We start from the raw sequence: 27514 nt of genomic DNA, 5'->3' as shown, positions 1-27514 counted from the left end.
TTTTTCTTGTTAAACTTGGCTTACCTGACCTGGCAGGACATGTCAGGAACCAACTGATGCGTCTTTTTTAATTATGTTTTTAAACTGATAAACTGTTTATTTAAGAGCGATGAACCAATCGTTTCCATGTCCATGTAAATATAAAATATATTTTTACCAAAATAAATTAAATATAATATATATAAATATATTAATAAATTAACCATATCTTCATCATTGAAACAACAACTTAAGTAACGCTGTCGCGTTGTGATTATTACAAAGATGTCAGCGACATCACTTGTAGCAGATGACATCACTCAAACCCTAGCAGGAGCCAAGGTCAGTTAAAGGGCAACCAATGTCAAAACCCAACTCTCCTGACTTAAATGTTTCAAATGTTGAAGTCTTCCTCTCCAAGATGCAGTCAGTCCCTCATCATGACCATGATTTGAACTTATTACTTTATAAAGGCCCCCCCCCCCCCGTCTGAAATCTTGGCGAACGAGAGGTTACAAGAGTGGAGTACATTATAACGTAATAAATGCTTCACTCCTCCTCCAGGAAGATGTTATCACGCACGCTTTGTTTATACAATGAGTCCCTTGGAGGTGGAGACTTCTGGGATTGATGACACGTGGTGACGAACCTCAGTGCTTGACCAATCACAGCAGAGTGGGTGTGGTTATGGTAAACAAGATTTAATCTCAAGAAAAAGTATTTTTAGTGGGCGGAGCTTAAAAAGATTTTCTAATGTAAATATTTCAATTAAAATAAAGTTTTGTACAAACAGACACATACTGATGAGTACAATAGAGTCCAACATCTATTTAAGACCCAATTTAATTAACACATTAGTTGATCCTTAAACTTAACATGACACAAGAAAAAATTATATAAATAGGTATTAAACTAGATGCTATACTTGTTAGCTTAGTTAACCAATAACTAGCTGTAGTGATTCTGACATGAAAATTCAACTCCCTGTAACATTATAAACATTGGAATCTAAAACTGAATTTCATATTTATATATTTTAAATATAACTGTGGAAAATCATTTTACAATATCCCATCTATGATTCATAAATGAGACAACAATGTATAACCTTTAGTCAAAACTTGCTCGATGCGTATTCCTGGTTCAAATGTAACCTGTTTAGACTGAAAACTTTAAGATTTTAGTTATTCATTTAGATTTGAACCCGTGCTTGAATTATTGCAGATAGTGCGAGAGAAACATTTGCATGAAACACTTTATTTAAAATCTAAACTAAACATAACAACAATAAATACTTAATAAATACATTGTAATAAATACTATTTAAAATTGTATCTACACGTGGGTTCAACTCACAAACATGCTTTTTTTTCAGGTGTCAGATACAGACTTGGAGTGAGCAGAACGCTCATGTTTCTACACCTGAGACATCTGACACTACAGGTGCTTCTAAAGTGTCACATGTTCTGCAGGTGCCCGTTTGGCCACTAGAGGGCACTTTTCCTTTGTTTTCTCATCTTTGGTTTGAGACAACAGTGTCTTTAATTTTCTTTCCAGCTGACGCGAGAGCCAAAAAGACAGCATCTTTATGACCAGTCCCGTCCAACAGCGCCACCTGCTGTCCGAGGGCCTTCTCGTTCCTCCGAGCTCCTGCAGTAAACCCCTGAAATGTTGGGGTATGCAGTAACTCGGGAAACTCCGGAAAGCTTTGGGGATGTCCCTGCTGTGTCCGAGGCCTTCGAAGTAGACGATGGAAACTCCTTGGGAATTACCCTCCTGCAGCGCCCCCTTGAGGCAGGAGAGGGCAGCGGTAAACACGGGCTGTATCACAGCAGTGTCGTGACACTCAGCCTCGCTCTGCCTTTCGTGAACTTCTTCTTCTTCTTCTTTGATCTCGGGATTTATTACGTCCCTCTTCTTCTTCAGCTGCTTCCACTTTCTGTACGACTGTTTGGCCTCTGGACTCCAGATGATCAAGATCCTCCCGTCGGCTTCCTGAACCGCATCCCACTGCCCGTACAACCAGGGAATAGGACCCAGATCGGCCACTCCGGGTCCGATGCCAGACCAGCTTCCTGAATTTTGGGTCCACAGTGTCATGTGCACTGCGGCTCTCAGCTCCCCCTGCAGGATGGAGGCCAGAGCGCAGGCGGCAGAGACGTGTGGCGCCTGATCCGATGAACACACCAGCAACACGGGCTTCTGGACCAGCAACCAATCTAGAGGAGACACTTGTACTATTAAAAGTACATGTATAAAAAAAAACCTTTGTAGTCCAGAAGACTGACCTGCTGTGCTGCTGTTCTTGGCAGAAGAGTGGCACCAGATCACCACGAGGATCAGTAAAGTGACCACAAAAAGAGCTGCCACTGCTACAAGACCACTTTTGCTGGCTGAGTCTGCAAAATAATTTATATTTAGCTGTTTTGATAACGTCAAACAACGGCTTATTTGACGAGATTTGACACTAAACGTTTTCCCGAAAGAGACCTCCAGAGGGATCATCTGCGTAGACAGTAACAGAGGCTTAACTTTTGATTAAAATGGTGATGTAATAATTTAACATTTAACATTAATATTATGACTCATTATTCCTATTTCCAGAGCAGTTTCTTAAAGTACTTTTACTTTTTTCTTCTATTTGTAGTAAATAGGGACGGCCAGCAGGGGGCAGTGTACTAGGTAATGAACTTTGGGTTTATAAGATTGATGGAGTTTGCTTTGTCTCCTTTATTTCTAGTTAATATCAGTGACGTCATACTCAAACACACGTCCTAAACAAATCCACTTTATACTAGCGTCAATATTACATCAGAGTTTTGTTTAGAAAATAAGATATTTATTTAGCTTTACATAATATCAGCAACAGTTGTTACTTCATTTTTATCCAGATGTTTGAATTTTTATCAAGTGTACAAGTGAATAAGCATTTAAATGTAAGTGTGACTCAAACCTACACATAAAAATATATTTGTTTTAGTTTAGGAACTGTTTCAAGTCCTTTAACAGCAGCTAAAACATTAGGTTTTACCATATAAATCGTTAAAAAGGACCGAAAATGTTTGCAAATGCTTAAATAAAACAGTGGATCATGGATATAATTCAAGTATTCAAAGGGTTAAAGGATTTAAGACTCACAGTTCGGACACAGAATGCGTCTCCCCAGGAGGGCGGGATCTGACTGCCACACCTTGAGAGGTTCAAGAAAATGGTCAAATTACCTGTATTGCACATTGTGGTGATGAGAATCTCACCTGCACACATGGCTGCTCCGAAATGTCATGGAGAGAGACTACGAGTCTGCTAACACTTCCGTTTACTTCCTACAAAAAAAGTGAAATTGTGACTTTAAAAAAAAAAAAAAAAAGACTGAAGCTCCTAAAGAAACGTACCAGTCTTGCTGAGACGATGGGTCCTCTCGCCTCACAGACACGACCCTTGAGCACACACAACTGTGCCGAGAAGTTTGCTGAGGTAGACGGTGTGAGATGCACCATCATGCTCCGCCTGCTCGGTTCGATGGAAGCCTCCCAGGATGGTGCATCTGTGGGGTACCACGTTTTTATAAACACTACTACAACCAACAACAATACAAACATGAATAAATAAAGCAACTAGGCTTTTGTTTACCTGCTTTGAAGTGGCAAGAGATTTTGTTGTTCTGGTGAAGCGACAACTGCAGATGAGGACATAAGAATCAAACCCATGTTATTCCAAGAAACCCGGTGGAGTCCTCACCTGCAGACACATCTGAGGGTGTTTGTCCACAGTGGAGGTGCCGTACATCTGTGGGGACCAAAAAAAGTCATCAGGCACCCTCGAGTCTTTTTCCTGCACCAGCAATCTTCCACACTTACGATGGTTTTATTCCTTTTGGTCCCTTTCAGAGTCGAGTCTGAGGAAAGTATGCAGAGTCCTGCGCCATTCCTCCAGCAGAGGGAGGCAGAGATCTCCAGGTTTGCAGTCGGACACTTTGAGTTCCACTGCAACCCGAAGTGAAACGGTGTGAACTCAGAGCTGAGCAGAACATCTCTGGCAGCTATAAAGGTGGAGCAAAATATCGTAAAAACATTTAACATCGCAGTAAATCTGTTATTATTCCATAACAACAAATGACATATCACCAGAGACGGTGTCGTTCTCAAAGGGACACTTGATATTCCTCCTGGCATCAGGGAAGGTGTAGTAGACCTGCGAGAACACATCTTACTTGAACACATTTCGGACACACTGGTGGACACACCGAAAAGTACCTCCACACAGACGCAGGGCAGCATGTGGGGCAGCGTGACCTGGACCGACGTGTTCTGACCCGGATCTAGCTGGAGAAAAAAAAAGCACAGATTTATACTCTTTAATCCAAATGACCTTTAAATCAGTCAAAAAAAAAAATACTTACAGTCCTAGTCCTGATGGTTTCACCGAGTTTGTAGCACCAACGTATAATCACCGGTCCATCCATCTCCACGGAGACAAAGACGGATTTGGACGTGCGATCGATTGACAGATGGAAATTCGGAACGGGATCTGGGAATTATAAATAGTTAAATCCTTTTTGGGTATTCCGCCGAGTAAAAGCTGGCATGTAAACACACCTGGACTTGTGTAGTTGAAACTGCAGCTGGTGGCGTTCGTTTTAAAGAAGACGCTGATGACCTCCGACCTTTTCAACTTCATAGGCACGGTCTTCACCTCCCACTGCAAGACCCACGGTTACAGAGTCCAGATCAATAACCAGGAGTGCAGAGCTCTCACCACGCTGGAGCTGCTGTTATCAGCGGAGCCTTTACAGCTGATTCTTTTACTTAGATGAATGTCACGCCTGCCCTGTGAAGGAACAAGGAAGACTCAGAATGAAATGACCTCAGTTTAGTTCCCAGCTGACCAGAGGTCACACCCTTTTATTTCCCCTGAGAGTCGGCTGCAGTGTCAGTCCTTTGTTTATGTCAATCACCGGAGCTTGACTTAAGTCTGCAAAAAGGAAAACAGTTAAAATGTCAACTATTTTTTGATAGAACAAAGAGGTCGTTCATCCTGATGGTGCGTTCTTACCTGTGATCCACACACTGACCGTGACACAATCCAAATAAAAAGGATCTGTATCTTTACAGGGGGAAAATCTGACGGGGCACTGACCCTCCTTAAATTCTGTCGGGAGACAGACAGTTACATAAACCCGAGGGAACCTCTGCGAAATTGTGAAACTCACCATAAGTTTTCCGCCTCTAGATGCAGGAGATCAAAGGGAACAAAACGATTAAAAACATGTTATTGTGTCCGATCTATAGCTACACAAGAAAATGTATTAAAATAACATCACAATGCAGGAATGGGTTGTGGTGGCATTACTGGATATAAAGATTAAACGATGTGAATGAAATGAAAAGAGTTGAAAATAATAAATTACAATTACATAGAATACATTAAATTCAAATAAGAGACATAGCTATAAAATGGCATATAAATAAATAATTTATAAATAAATAAAAATAGATTTCATTTAATTAAAAATATTCATAAGCTTTTCAATAATATATTAGTAAATTCAGAAGAAACACAAACACACACACATGTGAATATAATAATAATAATAATGTCAGTGCTTTTAGTATTATATTTTTATTATCACGTTTTAAATTATGTTTTCCTTAAGTTCTTCTTTAAAAACAGTAAAGAAATTCTTAACCGACCCAACAAAAATGAATAAATAATAAATATTAAGCTAAAAGTGTTGTATATACTTATGGCGCGGAACATGAAGCCTACCTTGCAGGTGTTCTTAGTGGAATCCAGAGGCGACAAAAATGCCGCAAATATCAGTCCGATGACGAGAAACATTTTCTAAAAAACTATTTCTTCCGCACGTTTCACGTTCGAAAATTCGATTCACTGAACCATCCTGAGCGCGATCTTCGTGGAGAGAAGCGGGGCACAGCAGTGACGCAATAGTTTCCTCCGGTCATATTAAGTGAGATGAAAAAAAAGTTTTTTTTTGACGAGGGCGTCCAAAAAGGAGTGAGAACTACAGAATCACTGAAAGAAAAATAAAACACCCCGCAGCGACTTCACTAGACTTCCTGTAAAATCCCAATGTTTACATTGACTTCCTGTAAAATCCCGAGGTTTAAAATGACTTCCTGTAAAATCCCAATGTTTACAATGACTTCCGGTAAAATCCCAAAATTTAGAATGACTTCCGGTAGTGTTTCTACTTAACCTACTTTTTTTATTATTAACTATCAATATATATGTCACTAAAGGTATTCAATCTTTTATTTTGATGTATTATTTTTAATTGTATTGATTTATTTATATTTTATTCGTATTATTCCTTTTTACATCCTGCAATGCCACCAAAATAAAATTGTGTTTATAACACAAGTTTCTCATCTGATACTATCAGGACGTTCAAAAACGACTTTTAATATTATTCTCACACGTGGCTGAGGTTTGTTTGTTTGCTAACAGTACTCAAAAAGTACTGACATAAGCACTCAAAACTAGCACAAGGATCCTATATTTAAAGCATAGAAAAAGTGTTTTTTTTTACTTAAAAAAAATGAGGTTACCACAAAGAAGAAACTACTGACAAAGGTTTTCAGTCACAAACAGGAAATTAGTCAGATGGGTTGTGTAGGTTATTGACGAAGCTTGTGTTGGAGACAAACGTAGTAACCCAGATAGTTCTAGATATTTGAGATCATCAGAAGGAGATAGTTATCATTGCCACATCCACACAACAAACTGACAAAAGCACGAGAATGGTACAAAAAAAAACCTCCATTTTTTTTTTTTATTAAAGTTCTATCTTTATGCAATCTGTTGATATAAAAACATTCTACAGCCACCAGTCTGAAACTAAAAAGACAGTGTTCAAGTTTATGACCCACAGAGTCTGCGTGGCGCGTTAAGAACTGACCGACCTGATAGATGGTCGACTACAGAGTGAAGAGAAGTCATCGATGATGAGTGTGGATCGAAACTAACCGGAATAAATAAAAACAAACAACATTTCACCCACGTTTTTAGGTTCAAGCAGTTTCTGCTTCCGGACATGATCTGTTTGGGGGGTGTTTTGGCGTTTCGCAGCTGCTCCCAAAGTGTGTGTGTCAGCATGCATTTGTCAGGTTAAAAAAACAGGCGTATGAATGATCTTTCTCGAGCGTTTCTCCCACATGTAAACCGTCCTCTCATTTAAACATCTAGACGCACAGACGAGGAATAATTTCTTCAATATTAGCTTCCTGCAATAATACAAAACAGTTCTGTTTGACTTAAATACAATTTTTTTTTCACATGTCAGATTAAATACAGTTTCATGATTGGGGCCACTTGTTTTGGATCGTCAACTTGGGATCCATGATGTGAGAAGTGCCTTTTTTTATGTGTGTGTGTGTGTGTGTGTGTGTGTGTGAGAGAGAGAGAGTGGAGGGGCTCAATCGCTGTCGCTGGTCTCGCTGCTGGGGTCTCCCTGCACTTTGCTGCGGTGCTGCATCGCTCTGTGATAGGCCACCTGGACCGACTTGCGGATGTTGGATTTCCGTCCCTCCAGCATTTTCTCCTTGTCCAGCTCCTGGTCCACCCCGAGGGGCACCAGCTTAGAGCGCGGCAACCACTGCCTGCAAGAACATAATCCAACACAGATTAAAAACAAATTAAAGTTTAGGGCGTCAAAGTTTCAGAAATTATTCTTGCCGTTAAATATTTTTTTTAGTGATGGTCTGATGAAGCTTCATGTAACAGTGTCATTATTTTCAGAGACACTAGATGGCGGTCTCTACACCATTTGTTTTGAACAACTGTTCTAATGAAACATCATTTTTAAACTGATGGCGCCACCTACTGACCTCTAAACAACATGACACTGTTTCATGAATCTTTATCAGCTAGTGATGGTCTGTAAAAGCTTCATGAAACTGTCATTATGTTCAGAGTCCACTAGATGGCGGTCTCTACACCATTTCCCTTTGTTTTAAACAACTGTTCCAATGACGCATCACATAATTATTAAACTGATGGCGCCACCTACTGATCTCTAAACAACATGACACTGTTTTTATAAAGCTCCATCAGCTAGTGCTGGTTTGATGAAGCTTCATGAGGCAGTGTCATTATTTTCAGAGCCACTAGATGGCGGTATCTGTACTATTCTCGTTTGTTTTGAACTGTTCTTATGAAACGTCACATTATTTTTAAACTGATGGCGCCACCTGCTGACCTCTAAACAACATGACACCGTTTTTATGAAGCTTCATCAGCTAGTTATGGTCTGATGAAGCTTCATGAAGCTGTGTCACTATTTTCAGAGTGCACTAGATGGCAGTCTCTACACCATTTTCCTTTGTTTTAAACAACTGTTCTGATGGCGCCACCTACTGACCTCTAAAGAACATGACATTGCTTCATGAAGCTTCATTCGACCATCACTAAAATGTTCATCTACATTTCAAATTAAAATACATTTTCTAACATTTTACGTAAAGAAAAACAGATAATATAGATAAGGTGGTGAGATCAACAACAGAAGTAACAAAATCCATTTTCTTGGTTTATCATGTGAAAAGAAGTTGTTCAAACGGGTTCAAGTCTTAAAGAATGACAGCTCGAATAACGACCACGCAGCAATGAGAAACCACAAGTGGTTTTTTTTCTCTTCTCAGTCATTTCCTTAAAAAACACACTTGTCCTACTTTTACTGAACCTTCTTATCACACAATCTAACCTCACGAGAGTTTCCTTCTTCATTTTCACAACTATCAGTGGAAGAAGTCTCTGATAAATGTTTTTCAAGTGCACTTCTTGACATTTACTTTCAATTATCAAGTCATGATCAAGTTTGGAAAGACTCAAGATGACTCATGATTGACGTCAGCAAAAAGAAGTAGATCAGAGATAAGACATGTTGAAAGATCATAAAGCTGCCGCCGCAGAACCACCTATTGACCACGTGTACAATGAAAGCCCAGTTTCATCATTTCAATGCATTTTTCCTTCACTCATGACACAAAATCAATGTTGTGTCACAACAATCTATACATAAGATCCACTTTATAGTCTTTTTATTTCAGTTTTAAGAGCAAATTATCGAGACTGAGGTTGACTTTTAGATTCAAACTCAAATCACTCACCACGTTCTCTTGTTGTCGAAGAACAGAACCAGGAACAGGTGCTCTCTCGCCTCCTGGGTCATCTGCTCTCCAAGTTTCAGCACATCTAAAGGGGGTACAGGGATGGGGACCCCGCGGTGGAACACTCCCTCTCTTGGCATTTTGGGGTCGATGATCTGTTGTCGGGGGGATGTCATTAGGGCTCCATGGTCGAGAACTCGCTTGGGCTGGGGTCTTACCAAGGCTGGATACGATGGGTATCCTCTGCACTTGGCCCACACCAGGTCTAGAGCGTCCAGCGACGAGTAGTCATCAGAGGACATCCAGCATCCCGACCGGGAACGACTCCGGACTGCTGGGGAAAACAGAGAGTCACACATATGCAACCCTTTATGCACTGATGTGTGTGTGTGTGTGTATTTACGTACAGTGTGACACTCCTCGTGACCCTCCGACCGAGTAGGAATCGTTCTCGGTCCCGGATGTTTCCTCGCTGCTGTCCTCCTGAAAAGTAGAGCGAGGGAACGACGCCTTTCCTCTGCTCTGTTTCGACGGCGTCGTGCTGCAAACGAACCGTCGTCATCAAAAGTGTCTTCGTAAACGGCTCGCCTGAGCGCGGAGACGCTCACCTGGTTCGGTCGGACGCGGCGCTGCTGCTGCTGCTGGTCGTGGACTCGGAGTCGGAGCTGGAGCGAGGAAGACGTGCGTCGTTTCTGTAGACGCGAAAGCTCTCCGTCACAGGCTGGTTTCCCCCGTCAAAGCCGTTGCTAGGCAACCCTGAGCGGATGAGACGGATGGTTGTAGAGCAGAAGGTAAAAGCAGCCTAACGCTGGAACTGTACCTGGCAGCATGTCTTCATTGTCGCTGTCGCTGTCGGAGCTGGAGCTGGTGTGGGGGCTCCGGGGTCTCTTCCGCTGCCTGGACGGGGACATCAGGGGCAGCTGCGGGGGGCCGATCGGACTCGGACTCACTCTCGTGCCGGCGTAGGCCGCGTCGCGGTTTTTTGGCGGTCGCCCGGGTCTTTTGGGCGGACCGGCCATTTTCTGGTTCTTCTTAGAGAAGAGAACAGAAGTGCGTCGACCGACCTCCGGTGCCAGAGCCGACGACGACACACTCATGTCTGTGTGGGAGGAAGGAGAGAAGATGTTGGAACTAAATTGAAAGAGGAAGTTGGGAAAAATAAAACGACTGCAGAATGACTACCTTTTTTGCCTCGTCCTGTTTTTCTTATTACTTATTTTGTGTGTTGTTTCGTTTCATTCTTTTATTCTGTACCGACACCACAGGAAATCATATGTTGCGTTTACAACACTGGCAATAAAAGTTTATGATTCTGATTCTAATTACATGAATGTTCCCCCCTACTGGTAAATGACTGTCACAGCAGATTTGCATTAAAACAAGTACGGATTTTGTGTTAGCTAGATACAGGGTCAACGATACAATATAAAGCGATACTGTAGGAACAAGGATATATTTGTAGTATTGTCGAGTACTTGACTCTGGTTTTTAGAATTGACAGACCACTAAACTCTTGACAAAGTCGTAACTACTTTCATTTGTTTTGAAACCAAAACATCAGCTTCAAAATCGAGCCGACTGTATCCTCTCGTTCTCAGTCATCACGAGGGTCTCTGGGTATTTCATTGTAACTTTAGCTGCAGAGGACATAATGACTGCCATCTAGTGGCCAGAGGTTTAATACAACACAAAAATTAACAATATTTATGAAAATAAAATAATTTGAAAGCCGACATAAAATCCATACAGTGATGTTGAATGTTGACATAATTAAGACTAGAGACCAAATCATTAAAATAATGTGTTCAACTGGCCTGACCTTTGCCCCCGGTCTCCTGGCTGCTGCTCTCCCCTCCCTCGTCATGGTGTCCTGAAGACGACTGGTGATGTGACAGGGACATGTTTCGATCCAAGCCTCCCAGGGATTCCCTGGATCCGCCCATCCCCGACCCCCCTTCCCTCTGGTGGGCCAGTTTCCTCTTGAGGATGCTGATCTCCTTCCGTAGAGCTTTGGCTCGCCGCGACTGGCCGATGCTGTGCTTCCCGGCGTTGACCTCGTCCAGACACACCTGCATGTAGTGCAGCTGCTCCTGCAGGGGGAGCCGACGTCGGTTTTCTGGCATGACCAGCTCTGAGGGAACAATATACGATATCAAAGAGAGTTTTAATATAATAATAATATTTTCTGTAAACGACTCACCTTCTTCATTAGAAGACAAATGGCGCTCTCTTTCTCGCTCCCGCTCTCTGTCACGGTCTCTGTCCCTCTCTTGCTCGCGTCTGGACTCAGGGCTGGTTTCTCGCGGCAGGTGCAGGCCGGACTCGTAGTCGAAGCCGATCCGCTCGGCTTGGCGCCGGGCCGCCTTCAAGACAACGCTGCCCATTTCCCGGAGTCGCAGCGCGGCCCTGTAGAAGACGGTGTCCTTGGCGTTGTACTTGAGGCAGTTGTTGACGATGAGGCCGAAATCGGACTCGAAGGCCTCGAACGTGAGGTAGCGGTGGGACTTCAACAGGTTCCACATGGTCTGGAAGTCCATCGGAGTGTCAATGTGGTCCAGGTAGTCTGGCACCTAAAGTGGGAACAGATCATGAGGACAAATTCAAAACACCATTAAAAATACCTGACAGAGACTTAAAGTGTCCCTACATACTATTCTGCTCCGCCTAGAGTTAGAAAAGTGTAATTACCATGTCATTAATGTGAATTTTGAGTTAAAACAGTGATTAAAAGCAACAAGGTGGAAACAAGCGTAGAGGGGCATCACTGAAATAGTAGCTAGAGACAGCACTTGATTGTTGAATATAAAATCAATCGCCACAGTAAATAAGGAAAAATATATTTCTAAATGTTGTATAAGGTTGTTTGTCTACCTCTGCCAGGGGCACTGGCTCCGTGAAGAAGTTATTGACGTCTCTTTCTTGCAGCTGCTCCAGCGTAGACCTTAGTAGAACCAGCAGAGGCGTCAGCTGCATCTCCATCGTCATCTGCTGCACTTTGATCTACAACACAAAGGAGGTTTTGAAATGAATCCAGCACACATGTTGAAACTGTTTATGAAAAGATTCATAAGTAGTTCCCATAGAGAAGACAACGTCAAGCATGAACATAATTTAAAACAAAAAAGGCAAGTTTTGAAGTGAGTTGTACCGTCTCTCTCTTGAGTTTCTCCCTCTTGCGAATCAGCTCCACCAGCAGCCGGGCCCGCTCCAGGTCATGTCTTAGTCTTTGCCAGGCCTTCAGCTGCTCCTTCAGAGCACTCTGTTTCTCCTCGCTGTCCCTCTGCAGTACCAGCATAGCGGAAAAACACACATCCGGGTAAAGTAGAGAAGCTAGACCAAGCATGTCCTAAGCCAATCTTAGCCCCTGATCAGATTTCACAAAATGCTTCATAATTTGGCTCAACTTTCAACCCCAAAAAATACAAAAATACACCTTTTATTTCATTAAAAAAGCTACGTTTCTAAAATCTTAACAATAATAAGTATTGATTCATTATTGTTTTAAAATAATTGAATTCACTTATTATTATATTGAAAGGTTGAAGGTCGTTTCTTTGGCTTATTCAATTTTGAATATAAACAGTATTGAAAAAAAAAAACTTTAGAAACTTAAAAAAAAAATCAGATTAAAAAAAAAAAACAATTCTTTTTATATACAATATAAAATCTTGTGACGAGATAGAAGCACACATTCATGTAGCTCAAGTAAAGATAATAAAAACAAAGTTTCAACATTTGAAAAGGTTTAATTGAACTATTAAATATTTTTGATTTACCTCCATAGAAAGGCTAAAGACTTCTTCATTTTCATCTTTTAAATCCAGCCTGCACGTTACTAACTGAACAATAAAACATTAACACAACGGGAATACAGAAGCGAGAGTCTGAAAATGCAGGTGAGAGGTAATAATCATTAAAGTTACCGGAGGGACCTGGGCGGTGGGTGTCGATGGAAGCGGGTCGACGTGTCTCTGCGACTGCAGGTGTGTTTGCAGTCGCCGCAGCAAAGGAACGCCGTTACGACTTTGCCTCTTCAGCGTCCAGTAGCTGTGCAGTCGCTGCATGAACTGACTCTTTCTGGGCACCGTCAGGTTACTGGTGATTTTGCTCAACCTGGTGACAAATCATCACAACAAAACCATCAATTGAATTCATTTTTAAATGGTAGAAAATAGTGCTCACTTGTGTGGAGGTATGCACGGGACAGACACCACCGGAGCCGCTGCTCTCCTCTCCGCTAAAATCTTCCTCGCCCTCTTCATCTTCAGCCTGGACTTGGCCTTGGCTCTCTTGGAGCGCTCGGAGCTCCAGCCTTTGGAGTCTTCGTCCTGACAAATACTGGGCTCGTCGTCTTCCTCCAGCTCCCCCTCGCTGTTCGACGAACCCATGCTCGCGCCGCCGACTCCGGCCAGGGGTCTGGCGGAGCCCGGCGGCGTGTGGATGTCGCAGTAGGCCGTCTTGCGTACGCTGAAGGAGGTCCCGTTGGCCCCGGTCTCCCTCACGGGCTCCATCTTCATGTAGAGGCCGGCCTGCTGGGCGCACGTGACGTGGAAGGCCGTGTAGCAGTTGGCCTTGTGACACTGGATGCAGGCGCCGGAGCCGCGCTGCTTGCAGATGTAGCAGGTGAGTTTCCAGCGGGCGGGGGGGATGTGCTCGATGCTGTCGATGGGCTCCAGGAACACCGTGTTTGCAAAACAGACCTAAGAGTGAGGAAAAGAAGCAAACCGACGGAGTATGATTTCACTTATCATGATTCAAAACAGACCTTCAATTTTAGAATATGTGTTTTGAACTAGTTCTGATAGGACTGTGAGAAAATAATGATAGATCAACATCCCAATATTTAGTTTTGTTCAAATGATTGTACCGGGAAAAAAAAAGAAAAGTTTAAATATATATATATATATATATATATATATATATATATATATATATATATAAATAAATATAAAAATAAATTAATTGTTTTTATTTATCACATTTTACTTTTAGCATAGTTGTTTCATGGTTTATATTTCAATTAAGTGTGTGTTAAATAAATCAGTCTATTTTTTATTTTACAATAACAGGAAAATATTCATCCCGTAAGATCCCGGCAATGACTGAGGACGAGATGATACAGTCCATTCCACCTGTTTTTAAAGCTTAAAACAAATCAAAGCATTTACGACTTGGTCAAGAGTCATGTGGTCTGTAAATTCTGCAAAACCAGAATCAAGTACTCGACAATACTACAAAGATATTAAAACGTGTATATAAAACGTTCCTACAGTATCACAATATATTGTATCGTTGCCCCTGTATCGTGATACGCATCATATCACTAGACTCTTCCCAACACACACTCCTAGATGTTTTTCTACTCACCTCTGGGATCCAGAGTGCACACACCACGTGAGCCCAGCGCGAGTCGTCCGTCTGCTTGAAGGCGCCTCCCTTGTTGGGACACAGCGCACAGTCCACGGCTCGACTCGGCGACTGCAGGCAGCGGCGACACAGCCACTGTCCCTCCGGGATGTAGGGGACGCCGTAGCACTCCTGGTGGACTGCCAAGTTGCACATGTCGCAGAACAAGATGACGTTGCTGTTCTGACACTCGCCGTCGTTACAGATGCAGCAGACTGCGTCTTCATCGATCAGCGTGCTGGGGTCGGCCTGGAAGAGTCAGAGGGAGACTTAACAAAAGTAGTTACGAGATGCACCGATGGCCACATCAAACAAAGTGATGGAAAACCTATAGTTTGGTCTATTTTCTTTTGTCATTTATATTGAGGATTATTAGAAATAAACACTGATTCTTAACAATTAAATGAATATTAATGAATAATTAAATAACTTCAGCTTAATTTAATTGTATCCTAATATATTTATAAACGCCCATTAAATCCCCTCTGTTTAAAAAAAAAAAAAGGAAAGTTTTTATATTTACTATATTCTTTATTATTTTGTTCAGTATTAGTATATTAAAAACATTTTATTTAAAACCCCATACTACATACATTCTTAGATTGTGTCATCTTGTTCTTTCTCTTTATATAAAAATTGCTGTATTTTCTGTGGCTATTGGAAAAAAACAATTTCAATAAAGTTTTACCTTACCTTACCTTATACCTCGCTGTGACATATTGTTACACCTTGTTAATATATTACATACTGTTATTTAGTCATCTTTTAAAATACACTAATGTTCATTTTAATGCTTTCGTTTTGTTTATTGTCTCACGAAAACAAACTGAAAAAGTAAAAGTGCTGACGGAGGATTCCAAAACCTTTATTTGAATAGAATTGCAACTAAATACTGTGGTGCTCCTTTCAGAAAACCCCTGTCAAAACTTATTTGTTACCTTGTTGTGACTCTCAAAGTAGGACTCCTTTTCCAAACGGTCCATGAGGTACTCAAAGACCTCCTGAGGGATGGGCGTCACACCGTCGCGTCGCCTCTTGTCGTTCATGATGTCCAGCCAGATGTAGTCTTCCTCGTCGATGTCGTACTCCACCTCCTCGTCCAGCTCCTCCACGGACTTATCAATGTACCTGAAGTGAGGTTGAGAAGATAAAAAGTCACCCATGATATCTTTACCACATAAATAATTTGAATTTAACAATCTAAGGTTTGTGTAGCCCTTTTTATTTTAACATAAAATCAGAGGTTAAGGATCGTACTCACAATTTAATTAAACAAAGAATAGTAATCAGATCTGGTTTAAAAACAAACATTTCACTTGTATATAGTGAGAAAGTAGAACAACACAGTTTGCATGTCTGAATCCTTTCGGAAGCACAGAGCTGTTAGTTCCCTGTTATATCTCTGTCGCCATTTCACAAGCCATAAATTATCTTACTTCAAAGGTTTCCACCAAAAATAAACTTGGATTATTACCCTCAAGGTTGGAGGTGGCGCTTACCCATTTCAAAGACCGGTTCCTGGCACGAAGACATATCTAATCCTCAGATAAATTCATCACACATGCAGTGATAAATTTGATACAATAATGTTATACAAGTTAATGTAATAAACATACTTTATCTCATCAAGTCACTCCCTGCTTTCGGTCTTCATCATAAAAAATGCACTAATGACTCCTTCAAGAAACATCTTTATTTGTTCAGGCTTTTCCTTGATTTTCTGGAACTCCTGTTATGTTATCAGTTTTTATCTTGATCTTTAAAGTATATACTTTATTGAATATTGTTTTGATTGTTTAAGCGCTTTGTGACCCTGGCCTGGAAAAGCGCTATACAAATAAAAATTACTTACATGTATTTTCCCACACAAAACCATTTTTAATATACATAATAAGTTTTTTCGCCTTTTAACAATCTCACCTGTAGTAAGACGACGGCCGTGGTGGAGCATCAGGTCTGTCCTGGTCCAGCTCTCTGAAAACCACCTCTGGCAGTTTGACTGCCGGCCCCTGACTGCTGTGATAGTGTGACGAACCATCCTTTTTCTTTTCTTTACTCTTATGCTTCCCGGACTTTGGCGTCGATTTCCCACCATTAGATGAAGAGATATCAGTCCGATCCTTGCAGCTCCCGCCCAGCTCGCCTCCGCCGGCGCCGCTGTCGCTGCCGTTGCACACCCCCGCGCCGCCGCCGGCAGCCCCCGACTGAGGAGCGTCCTCCACGTCGCTGTCCTCCTCTGACACGACGTCGATGCTCTCGAAAATGTTAATGCGGTGTATCCGGCCTTGAATGTCCAACTCCACCATGCGCTGTGCCTGTGCATAAGTCATTGTGTCTCGGGTGGGAGACTGAGAGACGTCCGATCGTGCCGGGCTGCCGGGCGTGTTGTCCTCGTTCCCCATCGTCCCGCCGTTACCACCATCGTCTGTATCTCCGGAACCAGCTAGAGACGCACGGGGCGGCCTTCCCTTCTTCTTCTTCTGAGGCAAAGCCGGCGCCGGAGTGGGGTTGTCATGGTCGTAGTGGTATAGGTGGTACTCGATGCCACTGTAGCTCTTGTAAACCTTTCCACACGTCTCCACGGGACACTCGTACGGGGGCTTGGTGGCCCTCAAATTGTGACAGTACGTCTTAACGTCAAAGTCCAGCCCCATTGTGCCAAGGGCTGGGAGAGATACTTTTGGGGCTTACATCTGAAACACAACAAAATCAAAAAGGTCATGATAATATGCCAGCCCCTGTTCAATTCAATTTTATTTAAAGTGTCTTATCATAACAAAGTTATCTCAAGACACTATACAGTTGAAGTAAGACTATAGTTGATTAAGGAAAAATAGATCCCAGCAATTCAACAAAGAGCAAGAAGTGAAACACTGTACAGTGAGCTGAACAGTGAGCTATGGCGAGGAAAAACTTCCTTTTAGAAGATAGAAACCTCGAGCGGAACCTGACTCATTGATGACAACCTCCCGCTTTGACCATGCTTGTTTGTTATGCTGGACAACAACGTAACTTACGCCTATAGTTTTGAACAAACTGTTATTAATAGGTATGTGTGCATTTACCACTTGTTGGAAATCTACATTGGTCATACAGTAGTACAACATTACCGATGAAGCAGACACACATGTCCTAGTTTATCGAGAATATCGAAGTTTGTACATAAACATTTTAATAAACATAAATTTGATTTAAAATGATTAACATCTTTATTACATAATGAAACATATGTTTCTGATTCTTTGTCTAGCAAACCTTCCAATGATAACCTTTTAAAAAAGTAACATTTTAAGTTATTTTGAAAGCTGGACTTAACAAAAAAAGGCCACCTTAAATAATGCACCCTATTGACTGAGAAGTTAGTGCATTTTCACCCGTTTTAATAATCCATAACTTTCTTAATATTTATCCCAGGCAATTTTGGCTTCATACAAACCAAATAATATTTACATTTTTACACACATACCTATAAATAAGGTTCTGAAATAACATATACACAAAGCTAACTCATGATTTATCACATATTCCTCAGTATATTGAGACACACACGTTGTTTACATCTAAACCAAAGCATTTACGGATATTATTTAGAATTTAAGATCTATATTTACAGCCACTGAGTGAATTATTTATCATGTTGGTCCAGAGTTGCTGAAACGATGAGAGAGGGTTCGAGTCTGGCGCTACGAGCCTGCATGCTAACACTAGCTATAGCTAGCAAACAACAACACACCCCTTTTTTTCTAAATTACACAAACACAACAAATACTTACAAACGCAACATGTTCTTGGTTTTATCTCCCGCCTTTTGACACACGTTTCGCCGATTTTCCCCAGTTATTTATCCACCGTTTTAACGCTTAATTTACACGCAGCGCTAAAATAAAAACGGGTAAACAGAGGTTAGCTCTCGCGATTAAAACATCAACGAATGCGACATTTTTCCCAAAGAATAAGCGAGTTTAGAGGCGAAAATAAAAAGGTATTAGCAGGCGGTTGTAGAAACACAACACTCTGCGGTGTTTCCCTCCACATTAGCTCAACCTGCTCTCAACAGAAATGATGGGTTCGACTCTTTTTTAAAAAGACTGAAGGGGGGGAAAAAACAACATTTGTAGTTCAGAAGCAAACTTAACGTGAGAAAAGTTACACCCCCCGATTTAATCCTCGACATCCATTTTCCAAACGAATCGCCAGTGGAAACACAACAAGATCTGCTAATAAACACTTACTACTCCACGTTCCTCAAGATTCTTCACCGCTCGGCGGGATCCTAACGCCTGCAGCTCGAGCTCAATTCATGAAAACAATCCGACAAAGGGGGCTGTTGAGAGAGTGATGGTTTTAATACGCATTCTAATATCCAGACCATTTCAGCGTGTTTGGCGTTATTCGGGAACTCTTTTGAACAAAAGAGACAACCATTGTTGGGGAAACGCTGGAGCCCGGGACACGGTTGCGGCACTTTCGCCACACGAACCAAAACGCAAATCAACGTCGTTTATTTAAAAAAAAAAATACTAAGACCCTTGGAAATCTTCACCGCTTCAACTAGTATGTGTTACTAAACTTAATTATTATATACATATTTCGATTTTAATTTACGGTTCACGTTGTGTCGAATCGGCTAGCTAAACAATATGCAAAAGTGTGGGCAACAAACAGTAGGAATGAACAACACATTCTTAGAGTATGTGCTATACTTTTACACACTTTTATTATTAGACGGATCATTTAATAAAACATAGTTCCACAACATAACTTTCACATAGTCACATGTTCTTCCTTAAATTATACACAAGAGGGCTCTATAGAGAAAGTATGGCTCAACTCCGAGCCTCTCACGGATTACCTCTCAACCAAATGGGGGAAAACCCAATAATAGGCCTATTTCACTGGCTTTTTTTGGCTGTTCTAGTGGTTCCCACAAGCTCTTCTGATTTAATAAAATGTTTTATTTTTGTCCTTGCTTTGAGTAACAGAGAGTGGGCCCCTTTAAAACAAACACTATAAATCAAAGACCAATTTACACTAAAATATTCAGTTAAATTGCTAGTTTATTTTATACCACAAACAAAGATTAATTTAACTTGCACACTTTAATATAGTAAACAGTAGCAGCCACTACTCTCCATCCTATAATTGGATTGCCGAGATTATTATCATTTAATCCGAGTGTGATTTCAACGTAATAAAAACAAAGAGACAAACGCTTCAAGCACAAAATAATATTTATTGGTCAACAGTGGTTGAGTGCAGCAGGGCAGTGCAGGGGAATTGCACCATGACAAACAGCAGGCAGAAGCAATCCCACACAAACTGAACACCAGATCTCCAATGAGTCACCACAGACTTCACAAAGGGGGGGCAATGTTGTCCAGACATCACTAGGTGAGAAAACGTCAAATTTCATCCCCGTACGACTCACAGCATCCGTAGGACTATGTCAGAAATAGACGTCTCCCCGGCTGAGCTGACCATTAGATAGCGTCAGAAGGGGAGGCAGATAAAATTAAAATAAAAACACCTGTTGTTTGTGACAGAGAACAGAAATCTCTTACTATAGGAAGTATTTCACCCAAGCAGAAGACTCTGCATAATATCCTAGAAAAGTCCAATTCAAACCGAATTGACGGAATAATGTACATTAAAGCGACCCCTCTGCAACCCGTCAGTCAACAAACATACAAATTTAGACCACGAGAAAACTGTACAATTCACAGCTTGGTAAGATTTTTGGGGTGCGAAAAAAACGAAACAAAAAAAAACCTTTCAAACGTGAAGCAAGTGAGATCTTTTTTTAGTTGTGCAAAAACTAAACGTTGGCCATGCTGGTCAGAAATAAAACGGTCAAGCCAACTATGTACAGTGTTGTAAACGCCACAATAAAGCAGAACGATAGGAGAAAATATGTTGTGCAAATCCCCTACATCAAGTTTTGCCGATATCTAAAGACATGGAACGGAATCAACGAGTGATCAAGGCCAATAACACTGCGCTCGGAACTGAAACTGAGCTGTACTTTTAACATACCTTGTCAAGTGTCTAGAAGCGGAAACTGTACAGTGAAATCACAACAAAGATAGCAGCGTCAAAAAACATCAAAACTCGGGTTAGTAACAAGTCAGCAAAGCTGGAAGATGATCTTGTAGGTTATTAAACGTTTGTTGTGAAAACTGGTCAATGGACTCTCTTAACTTGCGCACATGAGAGATAAGGCTTGTGGCAAAGGCCACCGTCAAAAAGCTTTTGTGGAAAGAAATTGCACTTTGAAGCCTCAAGCGTTCATATTAGTTGCTACATTCTAGTCAGAGCGGTAGCTTAGTACCGGACTCTGGACACTTTCAACCGGGGCACAAGAGAGTCTTGGGCTGCCCAGCAAAATCTGCTTTCGCTAAAGAGGCTGCATCCACCTGAACCATGTGACCTGAAAGAGGGGATTTTGGCTGATGGCGTTTATGCTTTTTCGTCCGGTCGTACAGCAGCCGTTTGCTTCTGCAAGGCAACAATAGCTCACACCACTATGGCATTCCGCTCGCCGCGGAGCTGGGAAAGTAATTAAGGGGTTAAAACAAGTTTATTAGTAAAATGTTTATAGTGCAGTACTGCAAGTGCATTTGTATGTAAACCAAAAAAAAACTAAAGTGTCTGTAATGCTTCATTAAAACGTATCGACTGCACTCAAGCCAGCATCAAATAAAACGATGTCGATGCAAAAAAGAATGTCTTCCACAGAAAGAAAGAAAACTATATAGACAATGTTTAAGGCACTACATTCCTTCAACGGCATTCGCCGCTAATCACGGCCATGTCACAGTTTCTCAAAAGCCACTAGTGTTTGAAATCCGATGTAGTGTTTGTGGGAAGAATGACGATCAAATAAGGCTGAACGTGAGAGAATCTCTTGGGGGGGGGGCGGGGGGGACCAAACTGCCTCGTATGGCTGAATTCACTCAAGACTGGAAACGCTCGGACGTACACACACAGATATAAGAATATCAACAGTTTGCCTTATTTACAGTATCAACTATGTACATCTCGCTTCAAGTGCCACGACAGATCAGTGATCGGAAAACGAAGTCCGAGAGGGTTTCGGGCCATGTTCCGTGTTGTGCATAGGAATCCTTTGGATCCCCCGTTTGGCCGTGGGCATCATTCTCGCCGCACCGCTCGGGCCCAGAGATGCAACTTGGCTCTGTAAACCGGACCACTGCTGAGGATAGACGGCCCCGGGAGGCATCCTGCTGTACGAGCCCGCGGGCGTCAGATATCCAGGCGGGGGTGCTGGAGATGAGCTCGGACCACTCTTGGGGGAAATAGAAGGGTTATAAGGAGCGGTAAGGGGACAAGGAATAGGCAGCTGGAAACGACTGCGTCCACCTTGACATTTAACCTAAAAAAAACAAAAGACACCTGAAGTCAACAAAATGGCCTCATTAAACAGGACGGTGCACAAAATATAGAATAACAATTAAAACTTAAAATATTGAGCAGATGTCAAAAATAAAATATAGGGCAATTGAAAAATCAATCATTAGAAATCTTCTGGAAACTATTTACAAAATCAAGAAAATATGATTTTGTGTTTTAATACATGTTAAATAAAGTTAAATCCAAGAAACAGCTGCTCCTACAAATCCCTCCTACGTCCGCTTTTAATTCAGATTTTTTTGGGGGGTTTTATAATTTGTTGGTAACTTAAGAACTATGTATTTCTGTACGTTTTGTATGCATTTATTGCATTTATTTTGATTGTCCTTACATGCATTTGTGGAGGTTTGTATGGAATTTCTCCTTCAAGGGATGAATAAAGTAACTATCCATCTTTCTAACAATGACAATTTAGTATCGTTTTACTGATTCTAAACTTACTCCAACATTGCAGCAATAACCAATGAAATAAAAGTTTAATTTAGTTTAGTTTAGACCTGAATAATGTGAAAGAATACATTTTATTTCAACTGTCTTCTGGATAGACGCTGAGATGAATCTACTATCGGCAGCATCAGTAAGTTCCATTATCGTTGCAGTTTCCTTTTTAGCAAAAAATGAAGGATGGATGACTTGAACATTCACATTAAAACAAAATATAGCAGCACAGGTTTTGCTATTGCATTACAGCTCAGTTTTAGATATTCAAGACAGTTTAGCCCCTAAATAATTCTGACAGAACATAGCTTTTAACACATTTTTTGTCCATGCAGTCTGTTTCAGGGCAAAGTTTACTTGTCTTACATTCTTTAAACACCGTCTGAGCAACAGCACGTTTCAAAAGTGTCAAACTAAACCTGAAGCATACTCATCTGTAAAATGCATTTATTTATATTTACATGTTCTACCTCTACCGCTTTAAGGGTCATTGTGTGGTTGTCTGTACATCTGCTGATGAAGCACCAATTGTTGCCACTGATGACAACAGGTGCAGCTGAGGTATTGCGACATGTCTCTTAGAAACAGCAAGAAATCTCATCTTTCCTCTGTTGCCCCTGCAAGTCCTGGTTTGAGGTCTGAAGTCCTATGTTCTCCCCGAATCAAAAAACGCAAGCAGCTACAGCTAACTGATCAACACTAAACTTTTATACTCACATTTGTACTTGCTCGAGTCGTTTTAGCACCACATGCCAGATCCTGTTGTCGTTTTTCCTGTTTGATCTGGTTGAGGGAGGGACGCGACTGCTGTGCCGCCACGGTCTCCTTGGCCCAGTCGTCGACCAGCTTGTGTAGGTCGTCGGTGAACGTGCCTCTCTTGTTGTTGCTGTTGTTGGTTTGGACCTGAGCCAGTCTCGGGATGAGGTTAGAAGAGGGCGCCGGCGAGGACGAGGTGACGGCGGGCTGTGCTTGGCTGGAGGGAGTCTGAGCGGCGGCGGTGGCCAGAGACGACCCTGGAGAGCAGGAGGAGGATTTAGAAAAACTCCAGAGTTGACCATGAGTTTCACACCTACGAAAGCCTCACTGACACAATGGCTCTGGAAGTTAACACTATCACATGACACTATCAATTTAAACGTGTGACTTATTGAAGATAAAAATGTTTTGCAAGCAGTGACGACTTTCAGCGAATGAGGTCACACAACGTCATGCCAAAAACACAAAACAACAGTTCACAATTGTGACACTTTTTCAAGCCATCAAATCAAGACACGTGTACAGTAAGACTTGTGAGGACAGAAGAGACAGAGTGTAGGAAAGTAAATGAGATAGTTACTACTACGACTGCGCTCTTTGCCTAGACAAAGTCGTTTCAGAGTGGACCCTATAGAGAGGTAGAACAGCACAAGACAGAGAGAGTTAGGCCAGACAACGCTACATGAATGAGGACTGGCTGCTTCAAAAGCACATTCAACTATCAAAACATTTGTCAGGGAGGACGAGGAAAGGAAGACAGAGGGGGTGTGGAGTATTCTGGAAGACTGAAGGAAGGCGCCCGTCATCTACTTAGAGTAGAAAACGTCAAGAAAAAAAAAAAATCACAATTAAACTTCTCTAAAACTTCCCTAATTTTGAATGTGAGCTGCTGAAGATAAAAGCGAGAGAATATAAGGATTTGGAAGACTTGTCAAAACATGCAGGTTACGCAGGAAGACAAAGGTAAAAGTAATTGTGATGATACAGCCCTTCGTATGGTGGAGCAAGCGTCCCGCAGTGCTGTGCCTGGCTGCTGCACCATGCACCTTCTTCTCCATCCAAACATGAGACACAGTGAGCATCTCTGTCACACAAATGACTCGGGGAGGACTTGGGAAAAGAGAGTGAGGGTCTCTACAAAAACTGTGAATGGAAACGCACAATAATAATAAAAGAAAAGGAATATAAAATTGTTAATTAGCATCTCAAAAGGTCTATGGACAAAGTATCCTCAGGCCCATGTTTGGAAAGAACTCACTGAGCTTCTAAGGTTTATAAAGCCAGCGGCGTCGCTTGGAGTGCGTTTATGAGATGATAATGAAGAACTGTTCACTCGTGTGCTCACACGGACGGAAGATGTTTCATCTCCAGGCTCAGATGGTGCATCAGTAGGAGATGAAAATAACCGCCACCATGGAACTAACAACATCAATAAACTTTAACTTGTGCTCAGAGAATGTTCTTACTCTGGCATCACTTCCTGTAAGCTCATACGATTTAGAGAAACTATTTCTTATCCAGCTAAAGTGATAAAGCAGATCACTTGTTTCACAATTTAACTGTGATCTTATAGTGGCCTGAAGATGAAACAAAGCATACTTTCATAGAACATTGGTTTGAATTTTCATTTTGGAAAGAAAATGCGAGTAAAAACTGATATAGATGAAAGTAAAGTAGTAAGTTGAAAGGGGGGGGGCATAAAACCACTAAGCAAGGTAAAGAGAGGGAAGTCAAAACAAACATGGGAATGAGTAAATGGAAATAGAAAGAACAAATACAAACAGATGGACAGAGACACAGGCCCACTGAGGAATCTAGTGCGTGGTTTGCTACTAGATTTATAGGTGACTCTCTCTGACGTTTGGTGGTAAACCGTCCAGCCTGCGAAAGTGAATATAGGAGGAAAGAAGAGAAGAAACAAAGAGAGACACTTTCAAAAAGGGCACAGCCACTGAGATGAGAAAACCCCCAACCAACAAAAGCATCAGAAAAAGGACTGTACAGGAGAGATTATGTGGTGGCGATGAGATGGAAATATGTCAGTTATAGATCTGAGACACATGTGCCTGATATGACGATGATGTGTTGTTCTCCGTTGGTGTGTCATTTAAAGCTAAATTCATACGAAACACTTAAATACATTGAGCATTAAATTATGTTTGTATCATCTCCTAAATCGATAGTTCACCCACGTTTCGCTCATATACTATTCACCCTCGTGTCAACTAAAGGTTGGGATTAATCTGTTCCTTTTTAGAATTATACACAAAAATGTTTGTTCATTTTAATGTAGCAATTGAAGATCAGTTGTCTTTGTTTTCGTCCAAAAAGAAAGATTTAAAACATCCAAATATCTCCATACTGCCTGTCTGTAACGTCCCTCTTGTATTGAAGCCTCGACACAAGGAATTGTTCCAAAAAAATTCAAATAAGTGTATATTTTAAGCTTGTTTTTAGCACAAGATCCCAGGATATCAGCTTTAGATGCTTCAGTCTCTAAGCATTGGAACACATTGACGGTGTCCGAGATTCCGCCAAAAAATAATCTTAAAATATAGATTTTTTTTTCTTTTTTAGAAAGGTTATTAAGTTGAGGCTTCAATACAAAATAGATGTTACAGACAAGCAGTATGGCGGTATTTGGATGTTTATGGAGTTATTTGGATGTTTTTAAGTGACAAACTGAGCTCCAGTCGCTGAATGAACATTTTTGTCAATAACTCTAAAAAGGAACAAATTACTCAAAAATAATCCCAACCCTTATTTACACATGAGGGTGAGTAGAAAATGAGTGAAGTTTGAATTTTGGGGGGGAACTATCCTTTTAAGTCCACACTAAGAGCTAGTGGCATCCTAAAGTATTCATGAACACAGCATACAACAGACAATGAAACCGAATCAGCGTTCTCGTCTACCTTGAGCAGGACCTCCTTGTCGGGCCGTCCCGTCACTGTGTTGACCAGCATAGATGTTGTCTGAGGAAAAAGAGCCCTTCAGTGAGCACGGCTGTTGTGTGTGAACCTGCTCTGGGCCCGTGTTGGTCTGACTCCCGGAGGTGGAGCCACCGCTGGAGAAGACGGAGCCATCCGACAGAAGTGAACTTTTAGCCGGAGACCCTGAAGAGCTGGGGGCGCTCTCGCCTACAGGAAGAGAGTGAAATATGAAAAATAGGTCTGGTGACTAATACTTTTTTTTGGTGCTTTTTCTGTACTATTCCTGTATTTGCTTTAAAAAAAGAGGACCATGCGAATCTCCTCTCACAAAGAATCATCACACGAACCCACTTGTGGTCTCACGATGGCAGCCCACACACCTTTTCTCTCAGCTGAGGAGTTGAGGTTGTTTTTCAGTTGCTGCACCATTGGATTGAGCAGTTTCCCAGGCTTCAGCTTGTGTTTGCTGGCCCGCCGCCTGCGGCCGCTGGGAGGGGCTGCGTGTAGAAGGCCAACATTCGGAGGAAGCGTTTTCCCCAGTTCTTTGTACAGATGCTCGATCTCACTCCGCTGAAACGCCTGCAGCTCAGAGATCTCCTTCATATGTCTGTTCAAGAACAAAAGGTCAGATGACATCATATTTTCTGTGAAGGTTAGTTTAGTCGTTTACTTCTCTCTCAGTTTCTGCAGCTCCTTCTTCATATCCCCGTCCTCAAACTCGGAGTCGTTGTCGCTGCTGATGTAGGAGGAGAGCGCCTGTCCGGCGGGGGGCGAGGGAATGTGGCCGTTCATTGCCACAGGGGGGCGGCTGGTCGAGTCAGAGCTCTGCTCACTTTTGCTGCGACCCGAGCGCCGCAGAAACGCCACTGCCCTCTTCATGAAGTCGCCCCCGCTGTGCTCCGACAGAGCTTTCTGGGACGGCGGGGGGGCGAAGCTGCTGCTGTCATCGTCAGCCGAGTCGGAGTACTGCTGAGCGGAGTGTTGGTACTGAAGATGGGTCGGAGTGTCCATTGTTCGGGCCCTTGGGATGTGTTTGGGGGTGACGTCAGTGCTGGAAGTCGGGGTTGATTTGTAGAAATTTGGAGGAGCCGAGTAGCGATTTCTACTGTGGGGTTTACTTGTGTTGTCTACATTGGCTTCGGAGGAATTGCCCACCGTTGCAACATCCTTATTAGTGAGGCTCTGAGTCCAGATGCAGGACCCTCCGGAACCACTAGAGGGTGCCGTGGAGCTGCTTGTGTTGTAGTTGGTTTTGCCTTTTTCCAAACTACAGATCACGTCTGACGACGTTGGTACAATCTGGAAGAAATAAAGTTGGTTAACATTACCTCGAGGAACTGGAGGATCCTTTCTAATGTCTGTGTGCCATGCATGAGCTCAGTGGAATTTCCGTGTTTTTATCCAAAATTTAAATGTTATTCATGCAGTTTTTCCTGCACATAT

The 27514-nt window shown here is 41.9% G+C and overlaps 3 protein-coding genes across 9 annotated transcripts in view; all 3 read right to left on the bottom strand.

Annotated features, from left to right (window-relative positions):
- Positions 1-1189: 1189 nt before the first annotated feature.
- il17re (interleukin 17 receptor E) lies at positions 1190-5967 on the bottom strand. 2 transcript variants are annotated; one of them, XM_087781178.1, is made up of 17 exons: positions 5746-5967; positions 5189-5204; positions 5032-5127; positions 4877-4950; positions 4735-4806; positions 4575-4677; positions 4379-4506; positions 4233-4301; positions 4104-4170; positions 3837-4018; positions 3718-3765; positions 3610-3655; positions 3372-3523; positions 3234-3302; positions 3118-3169; positions 2268-2378; positions 1190-2198 (listed from the first exon to the last, which is right to left on the bottom strand). In XM_087781178.1, the coding sequence occupies exons 1-17, from the start codon at positions 5815-5817 to the stop codon at positions 1429-1431; spliced, it is 2127 nt and encodes a 708-aa protein (XP_087637304.1). In that variant the 5' UTR covers positions 5818-5967; the 3' UTR covers positions 1190-1428. The 2 variants fall into 2 exon arrangements, with proteins under 2 accessions (XP_087637304.1, XP_087637303.1); XM_087781177.1 differs by having other exon boundaries at positions 3837-4170; positions 4233-4297.
- A 772-nt stretch (positions 5968-6739) lies between these two features.
- On the bottom strand, positions 6740-18957 carry brpf1 (bromodomain and PHD finger containing, 1). The gene is made up of 16 exons (XM_087781176.1): positions 18746-18957; positions 16434-17206; positions 15452-15641; positions 14475-14762; positions 13290-13807; positions 13027-13220; positions 12256-12392; positions 11979-12107; positions 11308-11677; positions 10927-11238; positions 9928-10206; positions 9716-9863; positions 9515-9648; positions 9326-9438; positions 9108-9262; positions 6740-7598 (listed from the first exon to the last, which is right to left on the bottom strand). The coding sequence occupies exons 2-16, from the start codon at positions 17165-17167 to the stop codon at positions 7415-7417; spliced, it is 3885 nt and encodes a 1294-aa protein (XP_087637302.1). The 5' UTR covers positions 17168-17206; positions 18746-18957; the 3' UTR covers positions 6740-7414.
- A 769-nt stretch (positions 18958-19726) lies between these two features.
- The window catches only part of LOC148059650 (serine/threonine-protein kinase WNK2), a 34071-nt gene continuing 26283 nt past the window's right edge, over positions 19727-27514 (bottom strand). For 3 of the 6 annotated variants that reach the window (XM_087782446.1, XM_087782451.1, XM_087782452.1), the window contains 7 exons: positions 26742-27370; positions 26452-26678; positions 26054-26278; positions 24921-25019; positions 23719-23766; positions 23100-23395; positions 19727-21906 (listed from right to left, as the gene is read on the bottom strand). In XM_087782446.1, coding sequence (XP_087638572.1) covers positions 21574-21906; positions 23100-23395; positions 23719-23766; positions 24921-25019; positions 26054-26278; positions 26452-26678; positions 26742-27370 — 1857 coding nt within the window. In that variant the 3' untranslated portion in view covers positions 19727-21573. The remainder of the gene's footprint in view (positions 21907-23099; positions 23396-23718; positions 23767-24920; positions 25020-26053; positions 26279-26451; positions 26679-26741; positions 27371-27514) is intronic. The other 3 variants (XM_087782447.1, XM_087782448.1, XM_087782450.1) reach the window with 3 other exon arrangements.

Source organism: Callionymus lyra, chromosome 19 (genome assembly GCF_982586985.1).
Source record: "Callionymus lyra chromosome 19, fCalLyr1.hap1.1, whole genome shotgun sequence".
Lineage (NCBI taxonomy): Eukaryota > Metazoa > Chordata > Actinopteri > Syngnathiformes > Callionymidae > Callionymus > Callionymus lyra.
This window is presented reverse-complemented; position numbering and strand designations above follow the sequence as displayed.